This window comes from Osmerus eperlanus, chromosome 18, assembly GCF_963692335.1.
Source record: "Osmerus eperlanus chromosome 18, fOsmEpe2.1, whole genome shotgun sequence".
NCBI classification, from domain to species: Eukaryota; Metazoa; Chordata; class Actinopteri; order Osmeriformes; family Osmeridae; genus Osmerus; species Osmerus eperlanus.
This window is the reverse complement of record NC_085035.1, coordinates 2,707,347-2,729,604: the sequence shown is the minus strand read 5'-3', so window position 1 is coordinate 2,729,604 and position 22,258 is coordinate 2,707,347. Positions and strand designations below refer to the sequence as shown.

Sequence of the window (22,258 nt, the reverse complement as noted above, 5' to 3'; positions counted from 1 at the left end):
GAGGAGGAGGTGGCGCTTCGAACATACATAAGAGCTTAAGACAGACCGCCAGCCCAATTTGGCACAAACCACACCAGATCATCTGCCATTGCAAAAACACACACAAGATAGCGTCAAAAGATCTTCCATCCGACTTGAGTGGACTAATAGGAATCCTCCTTCGCGTCACCTGGTCAGGAAAGCCTGTGAGATATAACCCTCTTCAAGAGAGGAGTCCTCAATCCTGGCCGTTCCAATGACGAGCACTGGCATTCTACTGAGCGGCGTGTCTTTTCCCTGGATGTCGGAGGGAGCCAACTTGACTCTGAGACTCTCTGAGCAGTCGGTCCTACAGCCTGCCTGGGATTACCTCCACCAGAACCATCATGAGCACCTGAGGAGCCCTCTTTTCCCCGTGGTCCTCTCCATATCCCTCTACTTCCTTCTGGTGTTTATCTACACCCTTCTGGACCTGCTGGCCCCGACCTGGCCCAGCATCAACCGCTACAAGCTCCACCCGGACAAGCTCGTCACCTGGGAGAACATCTGGACCACGCTGGGCGTCACCACCTACAACCACCTGGTCTACATCTTCCCCGCCGCGGCCGCCCAATGGCTGTGGAGGCCGCCCACGCCCCTCCCCCGCGAAGCTCCCACCCTGTGGGGCTTCGTGCTGGGCATCCTGGGCTGCACCGTGGTGTTTGACTTCCAGTACTACCTCTGGCACCTCCTGCACCACCGCGTGCCCTGGCTGTACAGGACCTTCCACGCCATCCACCACCAGTACAACCAGCCCTTCAGCCTGGTCACCCAGTACCTGTCCGGCTGGGAGCTCTTCAGCGTGGGCTTCTGGGCCACCGCGGACCCCATCCTGCTCCAGTGCCACTGCCTCACCGCCTGGGGCTTCATGCTGTTCAACATCTGGGTGTCCACGGAGGACCACTGCGGTTATGACTTCCCCTGGGCCATGCACAACCTGGTTCCCTTCGGGCTGTGGGGAGGCACGCCCAAGCACGACGCCCACCACCAGAAGCCTGGCACTCACTTCGCTCCCTTCTTTGCACATTGGGACTGGCTGGGGGGGACCAACGCCATGCCCCGTCCCTCCGGCCACGTCGCCACAGCAACCACGGACGACGTGAAAAGAAAAGAAAAACGAAAGGGTGTGAGTTAGTCTCTCTTACACCTCCGCCCTCCCCCCCACCCCTCCCCCTCTGTCCCATACTGGTCTCTCACTGGTATTATCTCTTATCTCTCTTCCTGTCTCTCCCATGTGTCTCCCTCACCTCCTTTTCTTGCCTGTTTCTCTCCATGTCAGTCTCTCGCTCTCTTTCTCTTTTGTTCCCCCCACCCCCCCCACTCTTCTTCCCCCGTTTAGTCGAAAACAAACGATGTTACTAGAAGTGCGATGCCTTGCGAATGTACGGACATTTGCACATCACCTCCGCTCTCGAGGATCTGGAAACATCGATGAAGACGATACAATACCCCGTCATTAATTTAAAAATATATTTTTTTTCATAGAACTTACTGTCAGTTTCTTTGGATTGATGGGTGGCGTCCTGAGGTCAAACGTCCATGTATGTTGTCTGAAAGTGTCTTAAAACAAAAACAAATAACACCTCTAAATGTGATTGTGGCTCAATAACATTTTATTGGAAGGTGCCAATTGTTTATTTGTATTTTTCACTACTTGTGAATAAAAATAATGTGCAGAAAGTACATACAGTGTAGATGATGTGTTGTGTGTATTATACGCATTCATACGTAACTGACACGCTGTAGATGTTGCAAGTGTGCAGAGAATCTCCGTCTTCCTCTCTCTCTCTTCTTTCTCTCCCACACACACACACACACACACACACACACACACACACACGCACACACACATGCACACACACACACACACACACAAAGAGGAACGATCCGAAGACCAACGATCCAAGGACATGAATGATGTCTTTTAGCCGTGCCCCACAGTGAAGCGTGGGGCCAATACTAATTTAGCAGCCTCTCTTTCAGGCACAGTCAACGCTCCTATTGGCAGGGACGGTAACGCCAGCACTCCTAACCACAAAACACCTTTGTAATCTATCGTCTTTATCTGCTGCTGAGACAAAACTGAAAGCAAGGTATTATCCTTAGTATTCGTCAAAAGCAGGCTTGTTATCGTAGTAACGAGACTTCTAACGAGATTAAAACAGCAAAAGGGAGCTGGACTGTTTCCCAGATGTACGAAAACGATTGAATTCGGTTCCCATGTTGAGATACACCTTAAATATTAGTTATTCAGGTGGCTATGAATTTGATTGTTGCAAGGTGATGAGTGTGATGATGACTACATTCTTGGTGTGCCCTCCTGGCAGCATCTCGTCTTCGTAAATATATGCTGTTCAACACACCATCCAGTAGGTGTCACCCTACACTTCCTATGACGAGAGTTCCACTTGGTCAAAGAAGAACCACAGACAAAACAACATAACATACACACACACACACATACACAAAAGCACACACACAGCGTTATAACCTAAATACAATAAGTATTTTAACTCCAGACCACAGATATAGTCTTATGTTCAAGTTCTGTTCGCCTAAAATTGATCAAACTCGACATGTGATGTTGTAACTAAGCTGGATGAAAGACAATGCAATGCTCTATCTCTCTCTTCATTGCCTCCCTCGTTTTCTAAATCTCTGTCTTGAACTCAAAGGTAGATTCTATTTAGTTAAAGCTCAAACCTCGACTCTGTGCTTTGTCGGGTTGTTTTTGCCAAGGTGAGCACACCTGTAGAACAGGTTTGGCATGTCCTGACAAGGTGGGAGAGGTGCAACAGTTGCCATATTTAGGCCACGAGACACTGGCCTGCACTGACGAAAAATAGAAACAACAATAGTGAGTCATAACTTGTTAGTTTCTCTCAGGATGCTTATGGTGAGTCTCGGGGACATTCTCGGTGTGTCACCAGCTATTTACTGTCCTCTCTCTTCCTCTTTATCTGGTCTAACAATCTTATCGAAACCACAGTCACAGATCATATTCCTAATGCACTGCAATTGCAGACAATAAAACGCAAAACATTTCCCTTGATGACTTGCAAAAGTAGTAATAATAGTAATAAAAGTAATAATCGGACTATTAAATAATACTGTTTTTGTTAGAACATTAAGACAGCTCTATAGCAACTCCTTTTAACAACCCTCACAATTATGTTTCTACTCACAAGCCTTTGTAAAGTGCCTGTGTGATAGAATGGCAGGAATGTGAAGGGGACTGTGTTAGTACGTTCAACCCCTAAGGGACAGCTAGGTCCCGTCTCAGGGACGTAAAAGGCAGGTATTTTAATTCTAGTTCTTATGACAACAGCAGGCAGCCATCTATCACCCAGGAACAGCTCAAGACAGACAATCTCTTCTGCATTGTGAGGCAACAAGCTCATTGTTTTGTGTGTCAGTATTTTCTGGAAATGTGGATGTTTCTGAAAACACACACCCACATCCAAAGTGTGTGTGTTTGTGTGTAGAAAGGAGGAGACCTCACCTCTGCCACATTGTCAGATCAGAACAATAGACACAGAGAGCTTTGTAAGGACAACGGGAGATTGTTGTCCAGACGACCCCCCTATCTACAGGTTAAAGACTGGATCCTCTTACCCCACCCAGCCTAAGAATCACCTTGCCCCCTTCCTTTCATCCGTGTCCATTGTCAATCTTTAACCTACGCATAACTGGGATATTGACACAGTGTAAAGGCTGTCTATAGTCCAGTGCTCGGCACAACCGGAAATGTAGAAATGTCTGAACTCACAGGACAGCGTCTTACATCAAGATCGTCTGTAGTAGTATAACCTCATTCCTTTTTCTGTAGTAGAATGAGGTTATAGCACATGGAAGGCAGGCTGGATAGAATGTATTTTCACTTGCTGGTAAACTTGGTTTAGCTTAAGTCTGATAATATATCACACCAATGGCTGGTAGGGCAAACTGACTATTTAAAATATAAAGGACTCTAGGGAGTAGGAGATCATATATACAAAAACTTCTACCTCTATGGACAAACTTTATACTGTGGCAAACTTGTCTGGTGTTGTCACAGCCCTCGGGTCATACCTGCTTCAGTTTCTGCTCCGCAGAACCAGCAAGGAGAGTAAAGACATGTCCTGTTCTGCTTTAACCCTCGTGCTGCCTTCGGGTCACATGACCCAAAGGTTCATAACGAACCATTGTTGTGTTTACCCAATTTCACCCAATACAAAAACAAATAAAAATAATTTTCTTTTAACCATTCCAATGTGGGGGGTCTGAGACAGCCCGACAGTTAAAAGAAAATGCTTCACTTTGTTTTTGTATGAGGTAAATTTGTCGCAATACGACGGTGGGTCACAATGACTGATGGGTCAGAATGACCCGAAGATAACACAAGGGTTAAGGTATTCACTGGCTCTTCTCTGCTGACACAACAAGCAAGACTTCTCTGATGGGAAAAAAGAGAGCCTCAGTGCTCCTGTTCCTTGTGACATCATCCTAGACATTCCACAGGTAGGGCAGCTGTGTTCTTGTGGAATACTACAGATGTGTAGACTTCATACCAGCCATTTTGTGTTACACTGAAAGTAGGCCGGACACATTCCAGAAATACCAGACATCTTGTATTTCCACATCGGTGGAAGAATACAATGGTGAATGTCAATGAATATTCATGTCACATTATCGTCCTGAAACCATGGAAGGTGAGTAATCGACTGAAGGTCACGAGTCAAAAGTGAGAAAGTATCGATTTAAAAAAGAAAACATGTTTTTATTAAAGAATCCTCCTAAAAAGCATTAGACACATTTCGTTGCATTCAAATATCACAGTATAAAAAGAACATAGACAGTCGTATTGATACTGCAGTCAAAGCTGTGGGAAAGGGTACATGGATACAGTCCCTGCGAACTGTCATAACTGACATTAAACAAAGTAAAGCAACTCATTTTGACCAGTTTTTCTATTAATTTTGAGGACTGAATTCATATTGACAGTCCCACTGACTTCTTACTCTTAAAGGCCATCATCAGAGATCTGATACATTCATATTAAGTGTTTGGTATTTTACTGCTCAGTGCTTAAATATTTGAACTTGACCCTTGACCATTTCCACCGTTGAAGTCACATGACTGGGTTGCGTCAGTCTTCCTCAGCTGCTGGTGATGAAACAACTGACAAAATGCTTCCCTATAAATCGTGTGAATGTTCTCATTTACGTACACGCTAACTGACATGTTTGTCTTCTTCACTTCACAATTACTCCAGAAAACAGCCACATGTCATGAAGACTAAGGTAACTTTCTATTCTTCAGGCGGCTCAACAGCCCTCAGTTCAAAAGTGGCCTACTAAAAACGTCAGTCTAAAACTCTTTGCTGCATTACAAGTTAGTAACACAATCCCTCTGTGTGCGTTAGATGTCGTCAGTGACCGGGACCCACTTCAGACCGCGGAGGTCATCCGCGATGCGTGTCCACGCCCCCCTTCACCATCCAAAAGGCGCCCTCCCTCCACGACCCAAAGGCACTCGCATCGAATCCGGTGCATCCCAGCCTCAGAGACGCTTCGCCCCCCCCCCCCCACCCATGTCCCAAGGTCCTCCTCCGACCATCAGCAGGAGCTGCTCTGCGTGGTCCCCGACTCCGACACGTAGGCTTTGCTCTTCTTGGAGTACTTCATGGAGTTGAAGGACACGGTCATCCTCTCCACCGTCCTCTGACTCCGGCACTTCAGCGTGTTCTTCACGTGCTCCCGGAAGTCCTCCGACACGTAGTAGTAGATGAAGGGGTCCAGGCAGCTGTTAAGGCTGGCCAGGCACAGGGTGGTGATGTAGAAGGCGTAGCCGTTGTTCACCACGCCGTCCTTCAGCAGGGAGTAGTGCACCACCAGCATGACGTTGCTGGGCACGAAGCACACCAGGAAGGTGACGAGCACCGTCGCGATGAGCACCAGCGCCCGCTGCCGCTTCTTGCCGCTGCTGCTGCCGTCGTCGTCCATGGAGTCGGACAGGACGCGGAGGAGGAGGATGTAGGCCACCACGATGACCAGGCAGGGAAGCAGGAAGGCCAGGACGGCCATCAGGATGAAGTAGTAGAAGGGGTACTTGACGTCCTGGAAGGCGTCGTTCAGGTCGCGGATGACGTTGACGTCGTGGCACGTGGTGATGTTGGGGTCTTTGAGTTTGGCCGTGTGGTCGTAGAGGTAGAGGGGGGTGGTGGTGAGCCAGACGAACGCCCAGATCGTCACGGAGACGGCCACGGCGATGGTGTTGTTCTTCCTCTGGTGGGACAAGGGGTGAGCCACGCCCCAGTACCTCTGCACGCTGAGGCAGGCGATGAAGAGGATGGAACAGTACATGTTCCCGTAGAAGAAGCCGATCAGGACTTTGCACAGACCCTCGCCGTAGATCCAGTCGTTGCCGTTGATGTGGTACGCGATCTTCAGGGGAGTCCAGATGACGAAGAGGACGTCCGACAGGGCCAGGTTGGCCATGTAGATGGCCGCCGGGTGCTTCACCTTGGTCCGGAAGAGGAAGACCCAGAGAGCCATAAGGTTGGCGGGCAGGCCCACGACAAACACCACGATGTAGACGATGGGGAGGAAGATGGTGGTCAGGCCGCTCTTGAGGGCGTCGGCCGTCGCCTCGTCTACTTGAACGAGACCGGAATCCTTCGGGTCCACAACACCAATAAATCCTCTTCCTTCATGGGCAAGAGATCGGAAAGACACGTTATTGATATCTCATGGCATGAATTCAATGACAGAAAAATCCCTTCTACCTTGCGCTGTAGCACTACTTAGTAAATCAACGTTTTTTTTAAGTAGCCCCAATCACGTGGGCCTACCATAGTACAGAAAACGTACGCAACACATGACAAGTTTTCTAGACACGTTCATCTATGCGGCGATCATTTTATGGCTAAAGCCACCAAGAAAACGGGAAACTTAAGAGTTGAGGGCGATTTAAGGTCAAAATCGCTCTACTGAGACTATCCTGGGTGAATAAGAAGCAGCTTAGACGATAGACGATGCAAGCTCAATTTAGATTTACATAGATCGGGTCAGCGATAGACTTACCCTGAATAGCATTTGTTGAACTTGTTGAACACAGAAAACCGAATAATAACAAGAAAGAAAGTTTCCGCGTTGATGCCATGGTCCTGTACCGTGTGAACAGCAGAACATGTATTTATCCTCTGGTCCGGGAGTTTAATAACCTCTTCGACTTTCGATACCCTCTTGTACTAAACAGAGAATGACACACCCTAACAACAACGAAAGGCAAACGTACGGAATCAGGTTACCTGTAGTTCCAACGTCATTATCGACGCGCATTCGCTCTCGCTTCCTCCATCTCCACACACACACAGGTGTAAATTGCAATCGGTTATGCAATGACGAAGAATGTAACTTAAAACAGCCAAATCAGTTGCCCATGATAGGTTGGTTTCAAAATGGTCTGAGTTGGTTGTAGACAAGTAGGCCTATACAAGATAAGCAAATATGTGGCGAACAGCATAACCTATAGTGTGAGTAATACATCTCCCCCTTGTCCGCTGTAAAGTGTGTTCAGCAATTATTTTGTTTGTGGGAACTTAACCCTCGTGCTGCCTTCGGGTCACATGACTCAAAGGTTCATAATGAACCATCGTTGTGTTTACCCAATTTTACCCAATACAAAAACAAATTAAAATAATTTTCTTTTAACCTTTGCAATGTGGGGGGTCTGAGACAGCCTAGCTGTTAAAAGAAAATGCTTCACTTTGTCTTTGTATGCAGTAAATCTGTCGCAATACGACGGTGGGTCACAATGACTGATGGGTCAGAATGACCCGAAGATAACACAAGGGTTAAAAGAGGAAACGGCATCAAATAGCAACACGCTGACTGTTTCTCTGACGCAACTGAAATTCTCAAAACTATTGTTCAAACTCCACATCATCGAGTCACTTGTGCACATCATAAAATCTATTTATTTTATTTTTTTACAAATTGCAAATGTTTTGGTACATTCATGCATCGATTATGTACAAGTGTCTGGTTTTTCCTACATTATCAATTTATCATGTAATGTTGATCAAAATATATTGGTTCCCTGTTGAAAAGCCTTACCCCTCAAATCATATAGGCAGTAGTTCCTTGAATAAGTCATTAAATGCAATGGTTGAACTTTTCAACTTTTACTGGTTTGCAAATATAAAGGATGATTCGAGAAATGTACCAAAGCAACTGAGAAACTGTAAAACAGAGCCCAAGAAGTTAAGAAATGTATATATTTATTTTTAAATAAAAATAATCTTCACATATTCATGTTAGAAACAATACACACACACGGCCAACAATACACTGGTACAATATAAACATTTTGTGCATTTACAAACATTTGCATAGTTAACGTAAAGATAACTCAGTGCTAAGTCATTTAAACTTGATGAATATCAAGTGCCCCTTCTCAGTGGTGAGAGAATAGTACCAAGATATTCAGAGGTCAGATTACATTAAAAGAAGTCCATAACGAGACACACATTCATTTCCAAGTCATACAAAGTTAGACTACTTTTAACGGCATCCTAAAATGTCAGTATTCAGTATCCCCCAAACTGTCCTTACGAACGCCCGTCCCTTAACGCCCCCCTCAGCAGGAGCTGCTCTGGGTGTTCCCCGTGCTGGAAGTGTAGGCGCTGTTCTTCTTGGAATACTTCAGGGCGCTGAACGAGACCCTCATCCTCTCCACCGTCCTCTGACTCCGGCACTTCAGCGTGTTCTTCACGTGCTCCCGAAACTCCTCGGAGATGAAGTAGTAAACAAAGGGATCCACGCAGCTGTTGAGGCTGGCCAGACACAGGGTGGTGATGTAGAAGCCGTAACCGTTGTTCAGTCTTCCGGCCAGCAGGAGGGAGTAGTGCACCACCAGCATGATGTTACTGGGGGTGAAGCACACCAGGAACATGACCAGCACTGTGATGATCAGAACCACGGCCTTGTGGCGCTTCTTGCAGATGGTGGCATCCGTCATGGAGTTCCTTAGCGACCTGAGCATGAGGATATAGGCCACAACGCACACGATCATAGGGACCGCAAATCCCAGAATTCCCATGGTCAGGAAGTAACCCGCAGCCATGGTCATCTGGCTGGGTCTAGTGATGTCATGACAGGTGACAATGTTCATGTTTGTGGCCAAGACTGTTTGGTCATAGAGGTAAAGGGGAGTAGAGGCCAGCCAGACCACAACCCAAACTGTGACGGAGACTGCGATGGCCACTTGGTTGTCCCTCCTATTTTTGGAGAGAGGGTGAACTACGGCCCAGTAGCGCTGAACGCTAATACAAGCGATAAAAACAATGGAACAGTACATGTTTCCATAGAAGAACCCCGTCACGACTTTGCACATAGCCTCTCCAAAAATCCAATTGTTGCCATTGATGTGGTACGCGATCTTCAGGGGAGTCCAGATAACAAACAGCAGGTCAGACATGGCCAGGTTGGCCATGTAGATGGCCGCTGGATGCTTCTTCTTGGTCCTGAAGAGGAAGACCCAGATAGCGACGAGGTTGGTGGGCAGGCCCACGACAAACACAAAGATGTAAACGATCGGGAGAAAGATGGTGGTAAGACGACTCTGTAGAATCAGGAAACCTGTGGTGCTCACCACAACCCCGTCGAGGTTTTCTTCACCAGTGAAGCCTCTGGTTTCTGTATTTTCTGAGTCATAGTAGGAAGGAGAGATTTTATTAGTAGGCCTAAACGGAATCTGTTTAGAAAAAACGACTTGTCATTGTAAATTTGCGGAATCTAAATTACTAGCTACTGTCTAGTGCCTCTATTCTTTAAATCTATACCTCAAGAAAGATCAGTAAATTAAGTAAAATAACGGAAATTGATGAAGTGAAATATACAATATTGACAGTTGAATGTCATGTGTAGTTTGCGTATGAACAAAAGTGCTATTTCACAAACGCTTAACCGCTCGTTCAGTTGAGAATATATCTTACCATTCTGAGAAAGACAGACCTGTGCGCAGGCCAGCGTAAGTACCACGGTAACCCAAAATATCCCGAAATTCATGTTGTAGCCTAATGGAAGTGCTTCACAGTAATCCAGTAGTCCGACACAGGTGTAGCGTATGCAGATGAAACAAGCGCCTTCGCCGCCTTAAATTTCTTCTACCCAAACCACGCCCTGGTAAGTGCAGGTATGGCAACCTGAACGAGCTCACATGGTCACGTGACAATGAGCAGTTTGGCTTTTTCCATGGTTGTCTATCAAAGGGATTCATATTAAAGTGATGTTGCTTGTGTAAAGTGATGTTGAATGTATTTTTTTAATGGTATTCTATTGAAAATATTGTATTTTAAATCATAATTTAGGCCCAACTGGAAGTGACTTGACCGTGATAAAAAAAAAACATTTCTAAATAAACACTGACTTTTCATGAATCCATCTCTCGTCACAAATGATGTGCCATAGATTGTATATGATCACTCTATTGCACCCGTTATAAGCTGTAACAGAACACAGTTCAAAGGTTGATGGGAAACTGCTGGCAATACCCTCAGCCTACGCAGACCGAGTCAACATTTTCTTCGTTTGGTTTGCTCTTCTCATTGGTCAATGATTGGAGGCCATATGCAGCCTGTCGCTCCAACTATGTTTGTGTTTGCAACAAGAAAATTAAACGGTTGAGGGTGTTTGTGTGAGACAGAAAGAAAGAGGGGGGAGGGGGGATTGAAATTGATTCAACAAAGACTTACTCCAAACATTATTTATTTATTTGGCTTTCAGATGTTCAGAGACAGTAGCAATAGAGATATTAGAGCACAGCTATAGAAACTGACCTATACAAAACATCATCTTAGATTAGCTGGATATGTAGCGCCACCTGCAGGAACTACACCTGAACAGCACCAAGAATGTCTTGACTCTTGTAATCCAGCAGAGGGCAGCCTAACGCAAGTGAAGGACTGTGCAATTATGTGACTTCCGTTAGGTTACAGTGCACAGCATTAATGCAGGCGGTTTATACGTTTAACAATATGCAACAATATACAAACATTTGTAAGAATCAGCAGTAATAGAGTATCTTATAAGAGACAACACAAAGCTAAATTTAATTCAAAGAACATACATGAAGATTGGCTGTGTAAAGATCAATGTAGTTTTATTGTTCAGTGTTAGTTTTAAGAGCTGCGTAGGTCATACAAAAATATAAACAGGACTTAAGTTATCCCACTTAAGTTATCCCACTTTAGTGGGACAAATGGAAAGCCTTTATCTCTTCTTTTTTAAACCACATATTCATTTTTTACTCTTTAAAAATAGGTCTGTTTCCTTGATCTAGTTGACAGTGGAAGTTCACAATTCTCTTCTTCATTTTGGGAGTTTGGCGCACATGTGTGCGCCAGACAGTCAGTCAGTCAGCCAATCAGAAAACAGACGTGTCTCCCTCTCAGACCAGTAGCTTCTGGCACTGGCTGCTGTGCCTCTCTTGGAATGCGTTCACCTTGGTGATGCGGGTGGAGGTTCCAGAGCTGGTTCTAGTGCTGGACCTGCTCGAACCAGAGTACAGACCCTTGCCACCCTTCGGACCAGCCCGACAGCAGAGCACGCTGGCCAGGTGTCTCTGGCACTGCGACGAGCCGTAGTAGTAGACCAGGGGATCCAGGCAGCAGCTCAGACTGCCCACACACACAGACACCAGGTAGGCTGTGTACATGGCGTCGGCACCCCCGGCACGGCCCCCTTCAGCAAACTGCAGGAAATGAGCCACGAGCAGGGAGTTGGTGGGGGTGAAACAGACCACGAACACCACCAGCACGGCCGCCGCCATCACCACGGCCCGGGCCTTCCTCTGCGAGCGACCCACGACCCCGAGAGGGACCACGCTGAGCGCCCAGATCACCCGCGCGTAGCAGACGGAGGTGACAAGGAGAGGCAGGAAGAAGAGGAGGCAGGAGAAGGCGGGGAAGAAGTACAGGTAGCGGCCCTGGAGGTCCTCGTCCAGGACGTCGTGGCAGGTGGTGAGGCCCAGCTGCTCGTGGTACAAGTCCTGCCGGGAGACGAGAAGAGGCAGGGAGCCGCCCACAGCCAGGACCCACATGCCGGCGCAGGCTAGCGCCGCGTTCCTGGGGCTCCTCCAGGACAGAGACTGGATGGGGTAGACCACAGCCAGCAGCCGGTCCACGCTGATGGAGGCGATGAGGAGGACCGAGCAGTACATGTTGCAGTAGAAGGCAGCCGTGACCAAGCTGCACATCCCCGGGCCGAACGTCCAGTCGTTGCCGCCGAAGTGGTAGGACATCTTGAAGGGCAGCAGTAGGGCGAAGAGGAGGTCGGCGCACGCCAGATTCAGCATGTACACCACCGCCGGCTTCATGGGACGGATCTTCCGGGCGAAGGTAACCGTGGCGACGGCGTTGAGCGGCACGCTGATGACGAAGACGAGGGCGTAGACCGACGGGATGAAGATGGTGGACACCCGGCCGCGGAGGAAGCTCTGCACCTCCTCTGACAGGTAGTACCTGCGCGTCACCTGGTTCCAAGGTACAGGTCTGGATCTGTTATTGGGTCCAGATGTTGACTTGTTAGTGCTCTGCTCCGAGGTGTTGACTAAAATGTCGTCTAGTTCTGTTAGATCCAACGGCTCATCGGTGACCAACTCCTTCCATCTGGTAAACGACCTCCCGATGGAACTCCCTGAAGAGAAATCAACAGTATGGCTGAGTCGCAGTTTTCGTCGGAAAAGGAATGCATGTGAACCTTTTCAACGTGACTTTGTGTCCAATCGTGAGGTCATATGGTGCATTCAAACATTATTTTTTTAATTAAAACTAATTGTGTATTACATGAAACATTATTCTAAATGCATATTCTAGATGACATTCTCCATTGTCTGCTCACATCTTCCGTTGAGGTAGATACACATTTACTAAACAAATATAGTTATATTCATGCTCTTGGGTATACCGCACACAAACTATAACAAACAAATAACACGAACATTACTCATGTGAGAAATAATTAAATTCCAGCGAACTTACCGTTAGAAAACGCAGCCGTTGCAACGTTTCCAACCAACAAAAATATAAATAGTTTGAGATACATGGTGAAATGTTCTAGCCTGAAAAAAAACCCTCTGCAAATATAAGAGAAGGTGTTTGCGGTCTATGCTGTCCAGAGTGCCTGCCACTAGTTGTCCGGTCCGATGTTCGAGTTGGTCACCTCCCCCAGGTTCTGACGCAACGGAGCCCACATTCCTTTCTTTTGATGTCATCACACAAACAAGCCATGGATGGAAGACATCAAATTGTGTTGGTTAACGACTGTCTATAATTTATAACGCATTGGTTGTAAAAACATTAGACATGCTTACATTAAAAGTAGGGTTTTAAACGTTAATAGGCCACATCTTTTTTTCTGAATGATGCTTGAAAGAGATATAGCCTATATCAATTTCAGAACAGATAAGATATGTATTTCTGTCTGACCAGAAACAGGAACCATCTGTGCTTGTCTGCACAGGACTACAAAATGCAAAGATGGATATCTATGACAGAAGTGTCACAATCTAATTTCTTGACGAATTCAGTCTCCTCTCAACTGTAAGCTGCACACTAGTAGAGCATTTGACCCTCTAACTAACCAGCCTAGTGATGCCCTTTCCAAAGTCTATGATGTAGTCAGCTATTCACTCCAAAGGTGGAATTTTAAATCACGTTTTGGTTGTAAAGATTAGTTCCTAAAAATATTAGTAATATTATTATTAATATTAGATATTAGAAATGCAAGAAATCTGATTTGATTGGATGCTCAGCTTGTGGAGTAGACCTGTGTTTCCACAGCTGAACCGCTGGTACCATAATTATGCTAATTTACAAACAACACTATCTCTGCACAAAATGCAGAACTTCCCAAAAAATACTCTGATTGTGATCTGTTAGGCAGGATGTATACAAAATGAACAGGAAGACATTTTGGTTCACTTGTTCTGCTTGACAATTACATCTGCTGGTCCACAATGAAACAAACAGCCTTTCTTATGGATTTCACCTAAAACAACAAACCTTATTCAGATGTGACTCTGCATTCAATGTGTGTTTGGTAGATCAACAGAATTCTTGTACAGATCTGACCTTGCTTGCCACTTAAAACATTTTCTGTTTTCCTGTCTATTTTCAGGGACAGTTTTCCCTGGGAAAGTAAATTGGCTGTAGAAAAGAAAAAAAACCTCTTCTCGTTGTTTCGACAGCTGAAGTGTAGAACAAATTGTCCACATTCCATTCGACTGCTGAATATTAAGCTGTAGAACAATGTGACAAGAGGTAGCTAAGATAATGCCACCACTGATTTGAACTCCTACAATCGACAGACCACAGATGTGGGTCTTACATTGACCCTATCCAACACGACTTAGATAGTAACTACACAACACAGGCCCAGTATAAGAACAGCTATGACAAGATTGCTATAAATCTATTTAGATTTCTAGTCTGTAATTGAAACATTGTTTGAGTTTATACAAGGAAATAGTAGTTTAGTTTTCCAGAATAACAGCATATTGATTAAGCTTTACAGACAGCCTTAGCCTTAGTCTTCTTACACTAAACACCTTCCATTGTTCACAAGTCGATCATTAACCTAAAAGATCTAGGAGGATGTCCTTGGCTAGCAGATATTGTCAGCTGTGCAGCTGTTTAACTTTAGTTTTTTTTTACTGTAGATAGTTTATTTGGAATTGGGCATACACCAAGCTGACACAGATATTTCTTAAGAAACTAGCGTAGATATATAACAACCATTATCTTGCTTTTGCAAAGATCACAGTGTACCAAGATTTTGTGAAATAAACACAACAGGATTCAACAGTGTGACCCTGGATATTCTCAACAGTTATGGAGGAGGACAGGGAGCGAGGGAGAGAAGGAGGAGGGAGGGAGGGAGGGAGGGAGGGAGGGAGGGAGGGAGGGAGGGAGGGAGAGAGAGAGAGAGAGAGAGAGAGAGAGAGAGAGAGAGAGAGAAGGAGGGAGAGAGGGATGGAGGGAGGGAGGGAGGGAGAGAAGGAGGGAGAGAGGGAGGGAGGGATGGAGAGAAGGAGGGAGAGAGGGAGGGACGGAGGGAGAGAAGGAGGGAGAGAGGGAGAGAGAGAGGGAGAGAGAGAGGGAGAGAGAGAGGGAGAGAGAGAGGGAGAGAGAGAGGGAGAGAGAGAAGGAGGGAGAGATATTAACAAGAGCCTTTCATTAAAGGGAATAGACTTGACTGATAAAACACACATATTACAACAGTTGGAGATTTGTGAAAACTGTGAAAAGATTCCGACTCTGAGTAAATGTCTGTGTGTGTGTGTGTGTGTGTTTGATAAAAAAGAGAGAAAGACAGACTTCGAATCCGGAGTGCCGGGGCAAGAAATGACTTGAAACAGAAACACAAAACAGGAGAGAAATCATTGGAGTGTGTGTGAGGGGGAGAGGCGGGGAATCCTGGGGGAAGTCTGACTCATCCTTCCTGTTTCTGTTAGCCAGCTGGACGTTTCCTGAGTCAACATCAGCTCCTTTCACACCCTGCGGAGGAGCAGGCCGGACATATTGATCTTGATATTGAATCATGAAGACCTAAGATAAACTGTGAATCATTGATTGCCTGATACAGGCATAGAGGAGAAAAGTATCTGGGGAGGTGGAGAGGGAGAGGGAGAGGGAGAGGGGGAGAGGGAAGGTGGGAGAAGGAGAGAGGGAGAGGTGGAGAAGGAGAGGGGAGGTTGAGAGGGAAGGTGGGAGGGGGGGAGAGGGGAGGGGGAGATCAATGTAACTGACATGAAACAGTTGGGAGGTTGGATTCTTTAGAACAAACAAGTGCAACGTCGCCCTCTTCTGGGGACATGTGATAAAACATGTTAGGCACCATTCAAGCTTGTCTCGTCTGAATCCCGGGAGCCCCCCCCCCCCCCCCCCCACACACAAGGACAGTGCCACTCACTGTGCAGCTGTGGAATGTCACAAACTGTTCCCCTGACTCAGGTACACAGCTTCCTGCCTGTATATGTTACAGTAAATGTTTATAACAGATCTGTGTCTTGAGATCAACACCGGCCTACATGCAGCCTTAGACGCACTCTGAGAGCTCTCTGTGTGTGCGCGTGTGTGTGCGTGTGTGTATTTAGGGGTCGTTCTTGTTTACATGAGACTCATCTCTGCTCTTCCCAGCATCATGTGTGTCACACGCCGCCAAGAAAAACACGACAACACAACCAGGCGGTGTTAGCAGCCAGGGATCCCACCTGCGGCCAGCTGCGAACAAGGCCTTAGAGTTGGGGGGGGGCTCGACAACCAAGTACTTGGCCCGACATGAAACGACTTACAGAACACTCATATGTCCCTGTGCAACAGGACAGTTAGGCTACAACACCCAATGGGGAGATGACCCTGAAGACCCTGCTGTCTTTAAGTGAATCATAATGAGACACAGACACTGAGATAGACTGGCGTTTCCTGGCGTCACATGCTACCGGGTGATTTCCTGTAAACCTTTTCGAGTTGAAGATTGTGTTGTCGTCCAATAGCACAACGTATATTGGTTGCACACATCCTACTGGGTTGTTTTTCTCAATCTTGTGATTCCATGGGAAACTGACTTTTTACTATCTATACTGACCGTCTCACCACAATCTCAGTACTGTGAGCAGGGAAATTTCTTTTTTTCTCTCAAATCTGTTCGTGACAAGAGTCTCTAAAGACCACAGTGGTTTCCTCTCTGGAATTGAAAGATAGTGAGTGACACACACACACATGCATGTGCAGAGAAGTTTTGTTCCAGCATCTGATGGGAAAAGACTAAACTGTTCATTTCAGAGACCCTAATTTATTCTAGACAGGCATTTCCTGAGTTAGTCATTGGTCAATCTGATTCCCTCCATGTCACACTATCCATGTCACACTAGCCATGTCACAGAACATAGAAGTTACATGAAAATATAATTATATACAATATAAACTATAAATATAAACAAGGAATACATAAAACATCAGTATTGTTCCGTCATTGTATTCATATATCGAGATGTCCATATATGAATACAGATGTCAAGATGTCAAGATGTGAAATATGTTGGTGAACCAACATATTGTTATATTTTTGGAACAGTTAGTCAACCAATGCGGAACTGTCTAAAAAAAGCCGGTTCTTTATTAAATATTTATTTCTTCGGATGTCCGCATGTGAGTGATTTGTTTTACAGTGGGGCGGTTTATTCACCGTGAGGGCACCCGCCTATACGCACGTATAGTACGTTACAAACTCGATTGGACTCAGGTCGTCCATAAAATGTGACTTGGCTGGACTCAAACAAGTTATACATCGTTTATCTAATAATCTAGGCTATATATTTGTTTTGTTTTTGTCAAACGATTCGGTACACGTCGGCAATGGGGAAATTGTATATATTTTTATTGCTTTCGATTCTTTTTCTGGATGTGACGCTCCAAGCCAAAGGTGAGAAACTTCAAATCCTCCTTTATCCACACATTTAATTAGTATATCTTCCTTCATAACGGACGATCACTGCGATTGAAGTATTGACAATTAATTATTAAATAAACAACGTATCCAATTATAATGTTAATTTTTTTTTTGTATTGAGTATTCCTGTCTGGTTTCACTGCTATCGGCATGGTTAGTCATGCTGTAACTTGTCAACCACACCTTAAAATTATCTAGAATACCTGAGGACAATTATGCGTAGCCTAAAGCTGTAGATAGCTGTAGTTGTAGAGAAAGTGTGTAGATTCATGTGTAGGATTAGTCGGTAGTCGGAGTAGGGTATTTTGTACACTCAAATGTGTGATACTCCATGGTTGGTGCAGTTGTGAGAAAACAAACAAACACTAATTTCTGAAGTTCTTCAACAGGGAAAACAGTCAGGAGAAACAACAGGAACAGCTCTGACATGATTCACCCCAGGACATTCAGAGGACACTCCCCTACAACAAAGTCCCTCTCTCTCCCAAATGGGACACAAAAACAAGCGCCCCATTCTTCCCTCAACGCTCACCCCCTCGTTGAAGAACTTTGGTTACCAAGCAACAGCACAGCTGAGTACCTCAGCGGCGCACTCAGCACCAGGGTCATCCCCGGTGTTTACCTCCTGGCCATCGTTGTGGGCATCCCGGCCAACGTGGCCATCTTGTCTGCGCTGGTCACCAAAGTGAGGATGGTTTCCTCCGCCATCCTGTACTGTAGCCTGGCCCTGTCCGACATCCTCCTCCTCCTCTCCCTCCTCCCCAAGGTCCACTACCACCTCCACGGCAACCACTGGGCGTTCGGGGAGGCCACCTGCCGGATGGTCACCGCTTGTTTCTACGGCAACCTCTACTGCTCGGCTCACACGCTTGCCTGCATTAGCGTGAAGCGCTACCTGGCTGTGGTGCACCCCTTCCTCTACAGACGCCTCCCCAAGAGGGCCTGTTCCGCCTGGGCCTGCCTGGTCGTGTGGCTGGTTTTTGGGGCTGCCGCGGTACCCGAGCTCCTGGTCCAGCAGAGCTACCGACTCCCTCAGCTAGGCCTCACCACCTGCCACGACGTGCTGCCTCTGGACTACAACTCCCACGCGCCCCTGATTTACTACAAAGTGTTCCTGACCTTCCTGGGCCTGCTTCTGCCTTTGGTGTTGACCGCGGGTTGCTACGCGTTCATCGTTTACGAGCTCAACCACACGCACTACGACTGGGCGCTTTACGTGAAGGCCAGCTCCCTGGTCTTTGTCATGTTCCTGGTGTGTTTCGTCCCAGCCGGGACCCTCCACTTCCTCCATTACGTCCGTCTGTTTGCGGAGGGAGAGGACGGCTTCTACGCCTACTTCAGCGTGGCCGTGTGCCTGTGCTGCCTGCACTCGTGTCTGGACCCCTTCCTGTTCCTCCTCGTGTCCAAGTCAACCCGCACGACGCTACACTTCACCACCCTGAAGGGGAAGGTTCTGAGCGTGACCACGTGAAAAGCCGAGCCCTGCGGGCTCCTGAACAGACTTCGGACAGTCCTTCTCTGACTGATTGAGATGACAATGGTCGTTTTTTTAAATAGGCGGAAATCTGTGCCTTTCGTGGAAGTTGAATGGATGTCTTAAAATGATGTTAACATTTAACTCAAAAGAGTATTGTAAGGTTTACTTTGCAAATAGAGATGCTGTTCAGATATGTCCATGGGACATGTAAATATGTCCTTTGTTTTGCATGCCGGGATATCCAAAAAGAAGAAACTGGAAACAGGATGTGTAATCAGACCAGAGAACTGTCTTCCTGGTTGTAATCAGCGAGTGCATGAATAGGTTACTATGTTTGTTAGCTCAACTCAGTGCACGGATGTGTGTGTGTGTGTGTGTGTGCTTGTGATACAGAGAGAGAAAATGTACAGTGCAATTATTTTCTTACCTAACACCTGTGTAACACATATAACATATAACATCCATGTTATATTTTAAATAAGGATTCTTCATAAGGGCTTGTGAAAAAAAGCATTCCAAGATCTACTTCCATGCTTTCCTTCCACCTCCAACCTTCTTCCAGTGCTGTTCAGTGTGGACAGACAGCTGGCCTGCCAAAGAATCCTCAGATGGACCGACTAATCTAGTCAGGCCAGACAGGAGCTCTCACGGTGAAGTGTTAGATGGTGTCACTTCTATTGTCCTTCACACATTTCTTTCCAGAGCTTACCAGTTCTCCAGGAGACATCCTTGGGAAAACTTTTGAGATCTGAGTTCTAAGCCAAGGTTCTGTGTTGCCAGTGTTGTAAATGCCAGCTGTACTGACCCAAGGACGGCTGTGAGTTAGAGATGGATGTTGTAGCATGCAGGCCTTCCCACAATCCACCACACTGTACCAGTGAACTATGACCACCTATGACGTGATAAATATCATCGAAAGCTGTGATGCGATTAGGACTCATAAAAACGGGTATTTCAGCAGAGCACTGATTCGCGGGAGTCTGTGGTTTGGTCAGCCAATCAGCCTTCTCCTCTTCTGGTCACTCAACATAACTGAATCTCAAGCGAACGGAACAACCGAATGAAAACGCCACGGTTGTTGTCATAGAGAATGAAACTCTTTATTTTATACATGTTAGATCCCAGGGGAATCCACCTTTGTATATTTTACATTGCACCGTTTAACCATCCGTGGTCAAAATAAAACTTGTCAAGGACAGGACTTTTGGCTAATGGGTAGACAGTGACAACCAGCTCTATCGATTGTTTCCAGCGAGAGCGGGTCCCAGTCCAGAGGTCAGCAGTGCCTGGCTTTCAACACATCTATAATCAGATTGATACAGTACATGCTATGGACATGTATATGTATTATAGACATGTATCAGTTATCATGTGACCAGGGGCGGTTCTGGGGTAGGGGGCCAGGGTGGGGGGCCTGGGTGGGGGGCCTGGGAGAGCAAGTTTGGACCCCCTTGTGGGCCCCCTAAATGCAAAGTCTGAAATAATGATGACATTTCTCAAGAAACCACAAAAAACGTAGAATACAGTTGATGTGACTGAGACTGATTATGTAATGCAAATGTAAAAATGTAAAAAGGGAAACACAAATAAACTGTGGAATAATAAAAAAAAAACATGGTCTTTTGTGGTCTTCAATGCCTGCAATGCAGTGAAGAAAACTACATGACAACGATAATGTTTAATGTAACTGGCCCCTCTGACAGTACAACTGGCCCCAGCTTGCCCCCCCCCCCCCCCCCCCCCCCAAGTTGAAATGGTTTAGATCCTCCACTGCATGTGACCAGTAAACTGCCAACCTGCAGCAGGACCCCCCTTAGCTTGTAGCAAGTCTGTAGCACATCTCGCCACAATCATCCCCCTTTCACAACAGACACGGGTCCACTCACGCAAACACACGCCTGCTCACGACCAAACCGACGACGAAGAACTTACTAGAATGATACATTCACTTTGAGCCTGCGGACGATACGTCGGGTCCTCCTCAGGCGAAAGAACGAGGACACGAGAACCGAAGAGCACACAACAGCAACACACATGCAAGGATCCTTTTTTGGGCGGGGAACAGGGGTCTAGGAACAGGGGTGTAGGAACAGGGGTGTAGGAACAGGGGTGTAGGAACAGGGGTGTTGGAACAGGGGTGTTGGAACAGGGGTGTTGGAACAGGGGTGTTGGAACAGGGGTGTAGGAACAGGGGTGTTGGAACAGGGGTGTAGGAACAGGGGTGTTGGAACAGGGGTGTTGGAACAGGGGTGTAGGAACAGGGGTGTAGGAACAGGGGTGTTGGAAAAGGGGTATATTTTCAAGTTTTGGACACAGAGTGACATGAGATGGGCAGTTGGACAAGCTGGCACTAAGGCTGGTCCTCACACTATGAGACGTTTCAGGGAAGCAAATGAACCTCAGCACAACTCAAGACCTGTTCATTGTGTACAACGTTTTACCCACACACTAACGCCCTTAAACGCATCAGAATTATTTTGATTCGATACGTCACCAGAGCATGTCCTTGTGTTGTCAGCAAATAATCCTCACAGCTCATGAAATCACCTTCATTTGACGAAATTGGATTGTGTGTTTGTTGCTGCGGATATTGAAAGACACACAATCCATGTGACTGACCTAACTTCACACACATTTGACAAATCTGATGCCTCAATCTTACAATCTGAAAATAAACAGCTTAATCTCTTCATTGTATTTGACCATGGCCAAAAATCAGGGGTTTATAATTAATCTTGCTGCTAACTTTGATTCCACTATGGGTTAGTATGGCTTCTCTTTATTGTACCAAGTCATACTTAAAATCCTCAGCTTTTGTATTAAACACAATACACCGTAGCCCCTTAAAAGCTTTTACACATGAAAGCAGATGTCAAATATATAACTTTTCGTTAACATGACTTAAAATAGAATCACAATAGAAGCTGGTGAATCAGCTAGCTCACGGGACTTTACTCACATAGACGCACACACACATGCATGCACACGCACACAGGTCTAATGTAAAGAGAGGAAGACAAGAGCAGACTAGCGGCAAAGCTTCCGGTGGAAATGTAAGAGGCTAAGGGCAAGAGGCACGACGTCAGAGAAAGGCCATCGAGTTTCAGGGGGCGGGGCTGAGGGGTAGGTAGGGTGTCAAGAGACCAGCAGCATGAGAGAGAGGCAGAGATATACAACAGACAGAGAGAGAGAGAGGGGGAGAGAGAGGGTAAGAGGGAGAGAGATGGAGAGAGAGGTGGAGAGGGGGAGAGAGAGGAAGAGAGGGGGA

General features: G+C 46.3%; 5 protein-coding genes across 6 annotated transcripts; 2 read left to right on the top strand and 3 right to left on the bottom strand.

The window, feature by feature from the left end:
- Positions 1–210: 210 nt before the first annotated feature.
- ch25hl2 (cholesterol 25-hydroxylase like 2) lies at positions 211–1,153 on the top strand. Its single transcript, XM_062484814.1, has one exon. It carries the CDS (start codon positions 236–238, stop codon positions 1,151–1,153), a length of 918 nt encoding a protein of 305 aa, XP_062340798.1. The 5' UTR covers positions 211–235.
- A 3,599-nt stretch (positions 1,154–4,752) lies between these two features.
- Positions 4,753–7,277, bottom strand: f2rl1.2 (coagulation factor II (thrombin) receptor-like 1, tandem duplicate 2). Its single transcript, XM_062484362.1, has 2 exons — positions 7,083–7,277; positions 4,753–6,706 (listed from the first exon to the last, which is right to left on the bottom strand). The coding sequence occupies exons 1-2, from the start codon at positions 7,159–7,161 to the stop codon at positions 5,616–5,618; spliced, it is 1,170 nt and encodes a 389-aa protein (XP_062340346.1). The 5' UTR covers positions 7,162–7,277; the 3' UTR covers positions 4,753–5,615.
- A 987-nt stretch (positions 7,278–8,264) lies between these two features.
- f2rl1.1 (coagulation factor II (thrombin) receptor-like 1, tandem duplicate 1) lies at positions 8,265–10,176 on the bottom strand. Its single transcript, XM_062484543.1, has 2 exons — positions 9,998–10,176; positions 8,265–9,707 (listed from the first exon to the last, which is right to left on the bottom strand). The coding sequence occupies exons 1-2, from the start codon at positions 10,068–10,070 to the stop codon at positions 8,641–8,643; spliced, it is 1,140 nt and encodes a 379-aa protein (XP_062340527.1). The 5' UTR covers positions 10,071–10,176; the 3' UTR covers positions 8,265–8,640.
- A 582-nt stretch (positions 10,177–10,758) lies between these two features.
- Positions 10,759–13,217, bottom strand: LOC134038841 (proteinase-activated receptor 1-like). Its single transcript, XM_062484451.1, has 2 exons — positions 13,043–13,217; positions 10,759–12,698 (listed from the first exon to the last, which is right to left on the bottom strand). Exons 1-2 carry the CDS (start codon positions 13,104–13,106, stop codon positions 11,452–11,454), a joined length of 1,311 nt encoding a protein of 436 aa, XP_062340435.1. The 5' UTR covers positions 13,107–13,217; the 3' UTR covers positions 10,759–11,451.
- A 4,029-nt stretch (positions 13,218–17,246) lies between these two features.
- On the top strand, positions 17,247–20,376 carry LOC134038852 (proteinase-activated receptor 3). 2 transcript variants are annotated; one of them, XM_062484465.1, is made up of 2 exons: positions 17,247–17,486; positions 17,903–20,376. In XM_062484465.1, the coding sequence occupies exons 1-2, from the start codon at positions 17,420–17,422 to the stop codon at positions 18,982–18,984; spliced, it is 1,149 nt and encodes a 382-aa protein (XP_062340449.1). In that variant the 5' UTR covers positions 17,247–17,419; the 3' UTR covers positions 18,985–20,376. The 2 variants fall into 2 exon arrangements, with proteins under 2 accessions (XP_062340449.1, XP_062340450.1); XM_062484466.1 differs by having other exon boundaries at positions 17,247–17,494; positions 17,923–20,376.
- Positions 20,377–22,258: the final 1,882 nt, after the last annotated feature.

What these genes read in the sequence shown, in the direction of transcription:
- ch25hl2 (XM_062484814.1), top strand. Translation starts at nt 236, where the DNA reads ATGACGAGCACTGGCATTCTACTGAGCGGCGTGTCTTTTCCCTGGATG.
- f2rl1.2 (XM_062484362.1), bottom strand. Translation starts at nt 7,161, where the DNA reads ATGGCATCAACGCGGAAACTTTCTTTCTTGTTATTATTCGGTTTTCTG. An exon ending in TTCAACAAATGCTATTCAGG is followed by an intron (nt 6,707 to 7,082) that starts GTAAGTCTATCG and finishes TTGCCCATGAAG; the next exon opens with GAAGAGGATTTATTGGTGTT.
- f2rl1.1 (XM_062484543.1), bottom strand. Translation starts at nt 10,070, where the DNA reads ATGAATTTCGGGATATTTTGGGTTACCGTGGTACTTACGCTGGCCTGC. An exon ending in GGTCTGTCTTTCTCAGAATG is followed by an intron (nt 9,708 to 9,997) that starts GTAAGATATATT and finishes ACTATGACTCAG; the next exon opens with AAAATACAGAAACCAGAGGC.
- LOC134038852 (XM_062484465.1), top strand. Translation starts at nt 17,420, where the DNA reads ATGGGGAAATTGTATATATTTTTATTGCTTTCGATTCTTTTTCTGGAT. An exon ending in TGTGACGCTCCAAGCCAAAG is followed by an intron (nt 17,487 to 17,902) that starts GTGAGAAACTTC and finishes GTTCTTCAACAG; the next exon opens with GGAAAACAGTCAGGAGAAAC.
- LOC134038841 (XM_062484451.1), bottom strand. Translation starts at nt 13,106, where the DNA reads ATGTATCTCAAACTATTTATATTTTTGTTGGTTGGAAACGTTGCAACG. An exon ending in AACGGCTGCGTTTTCTAACG is followed by an intron (nt 12,699 to 13,042) that starts GTAAGTTCGCTG and finishes ATTTCTCTTCAG; the next exon opens with GGAGTTCCATCGGGAGGTCG.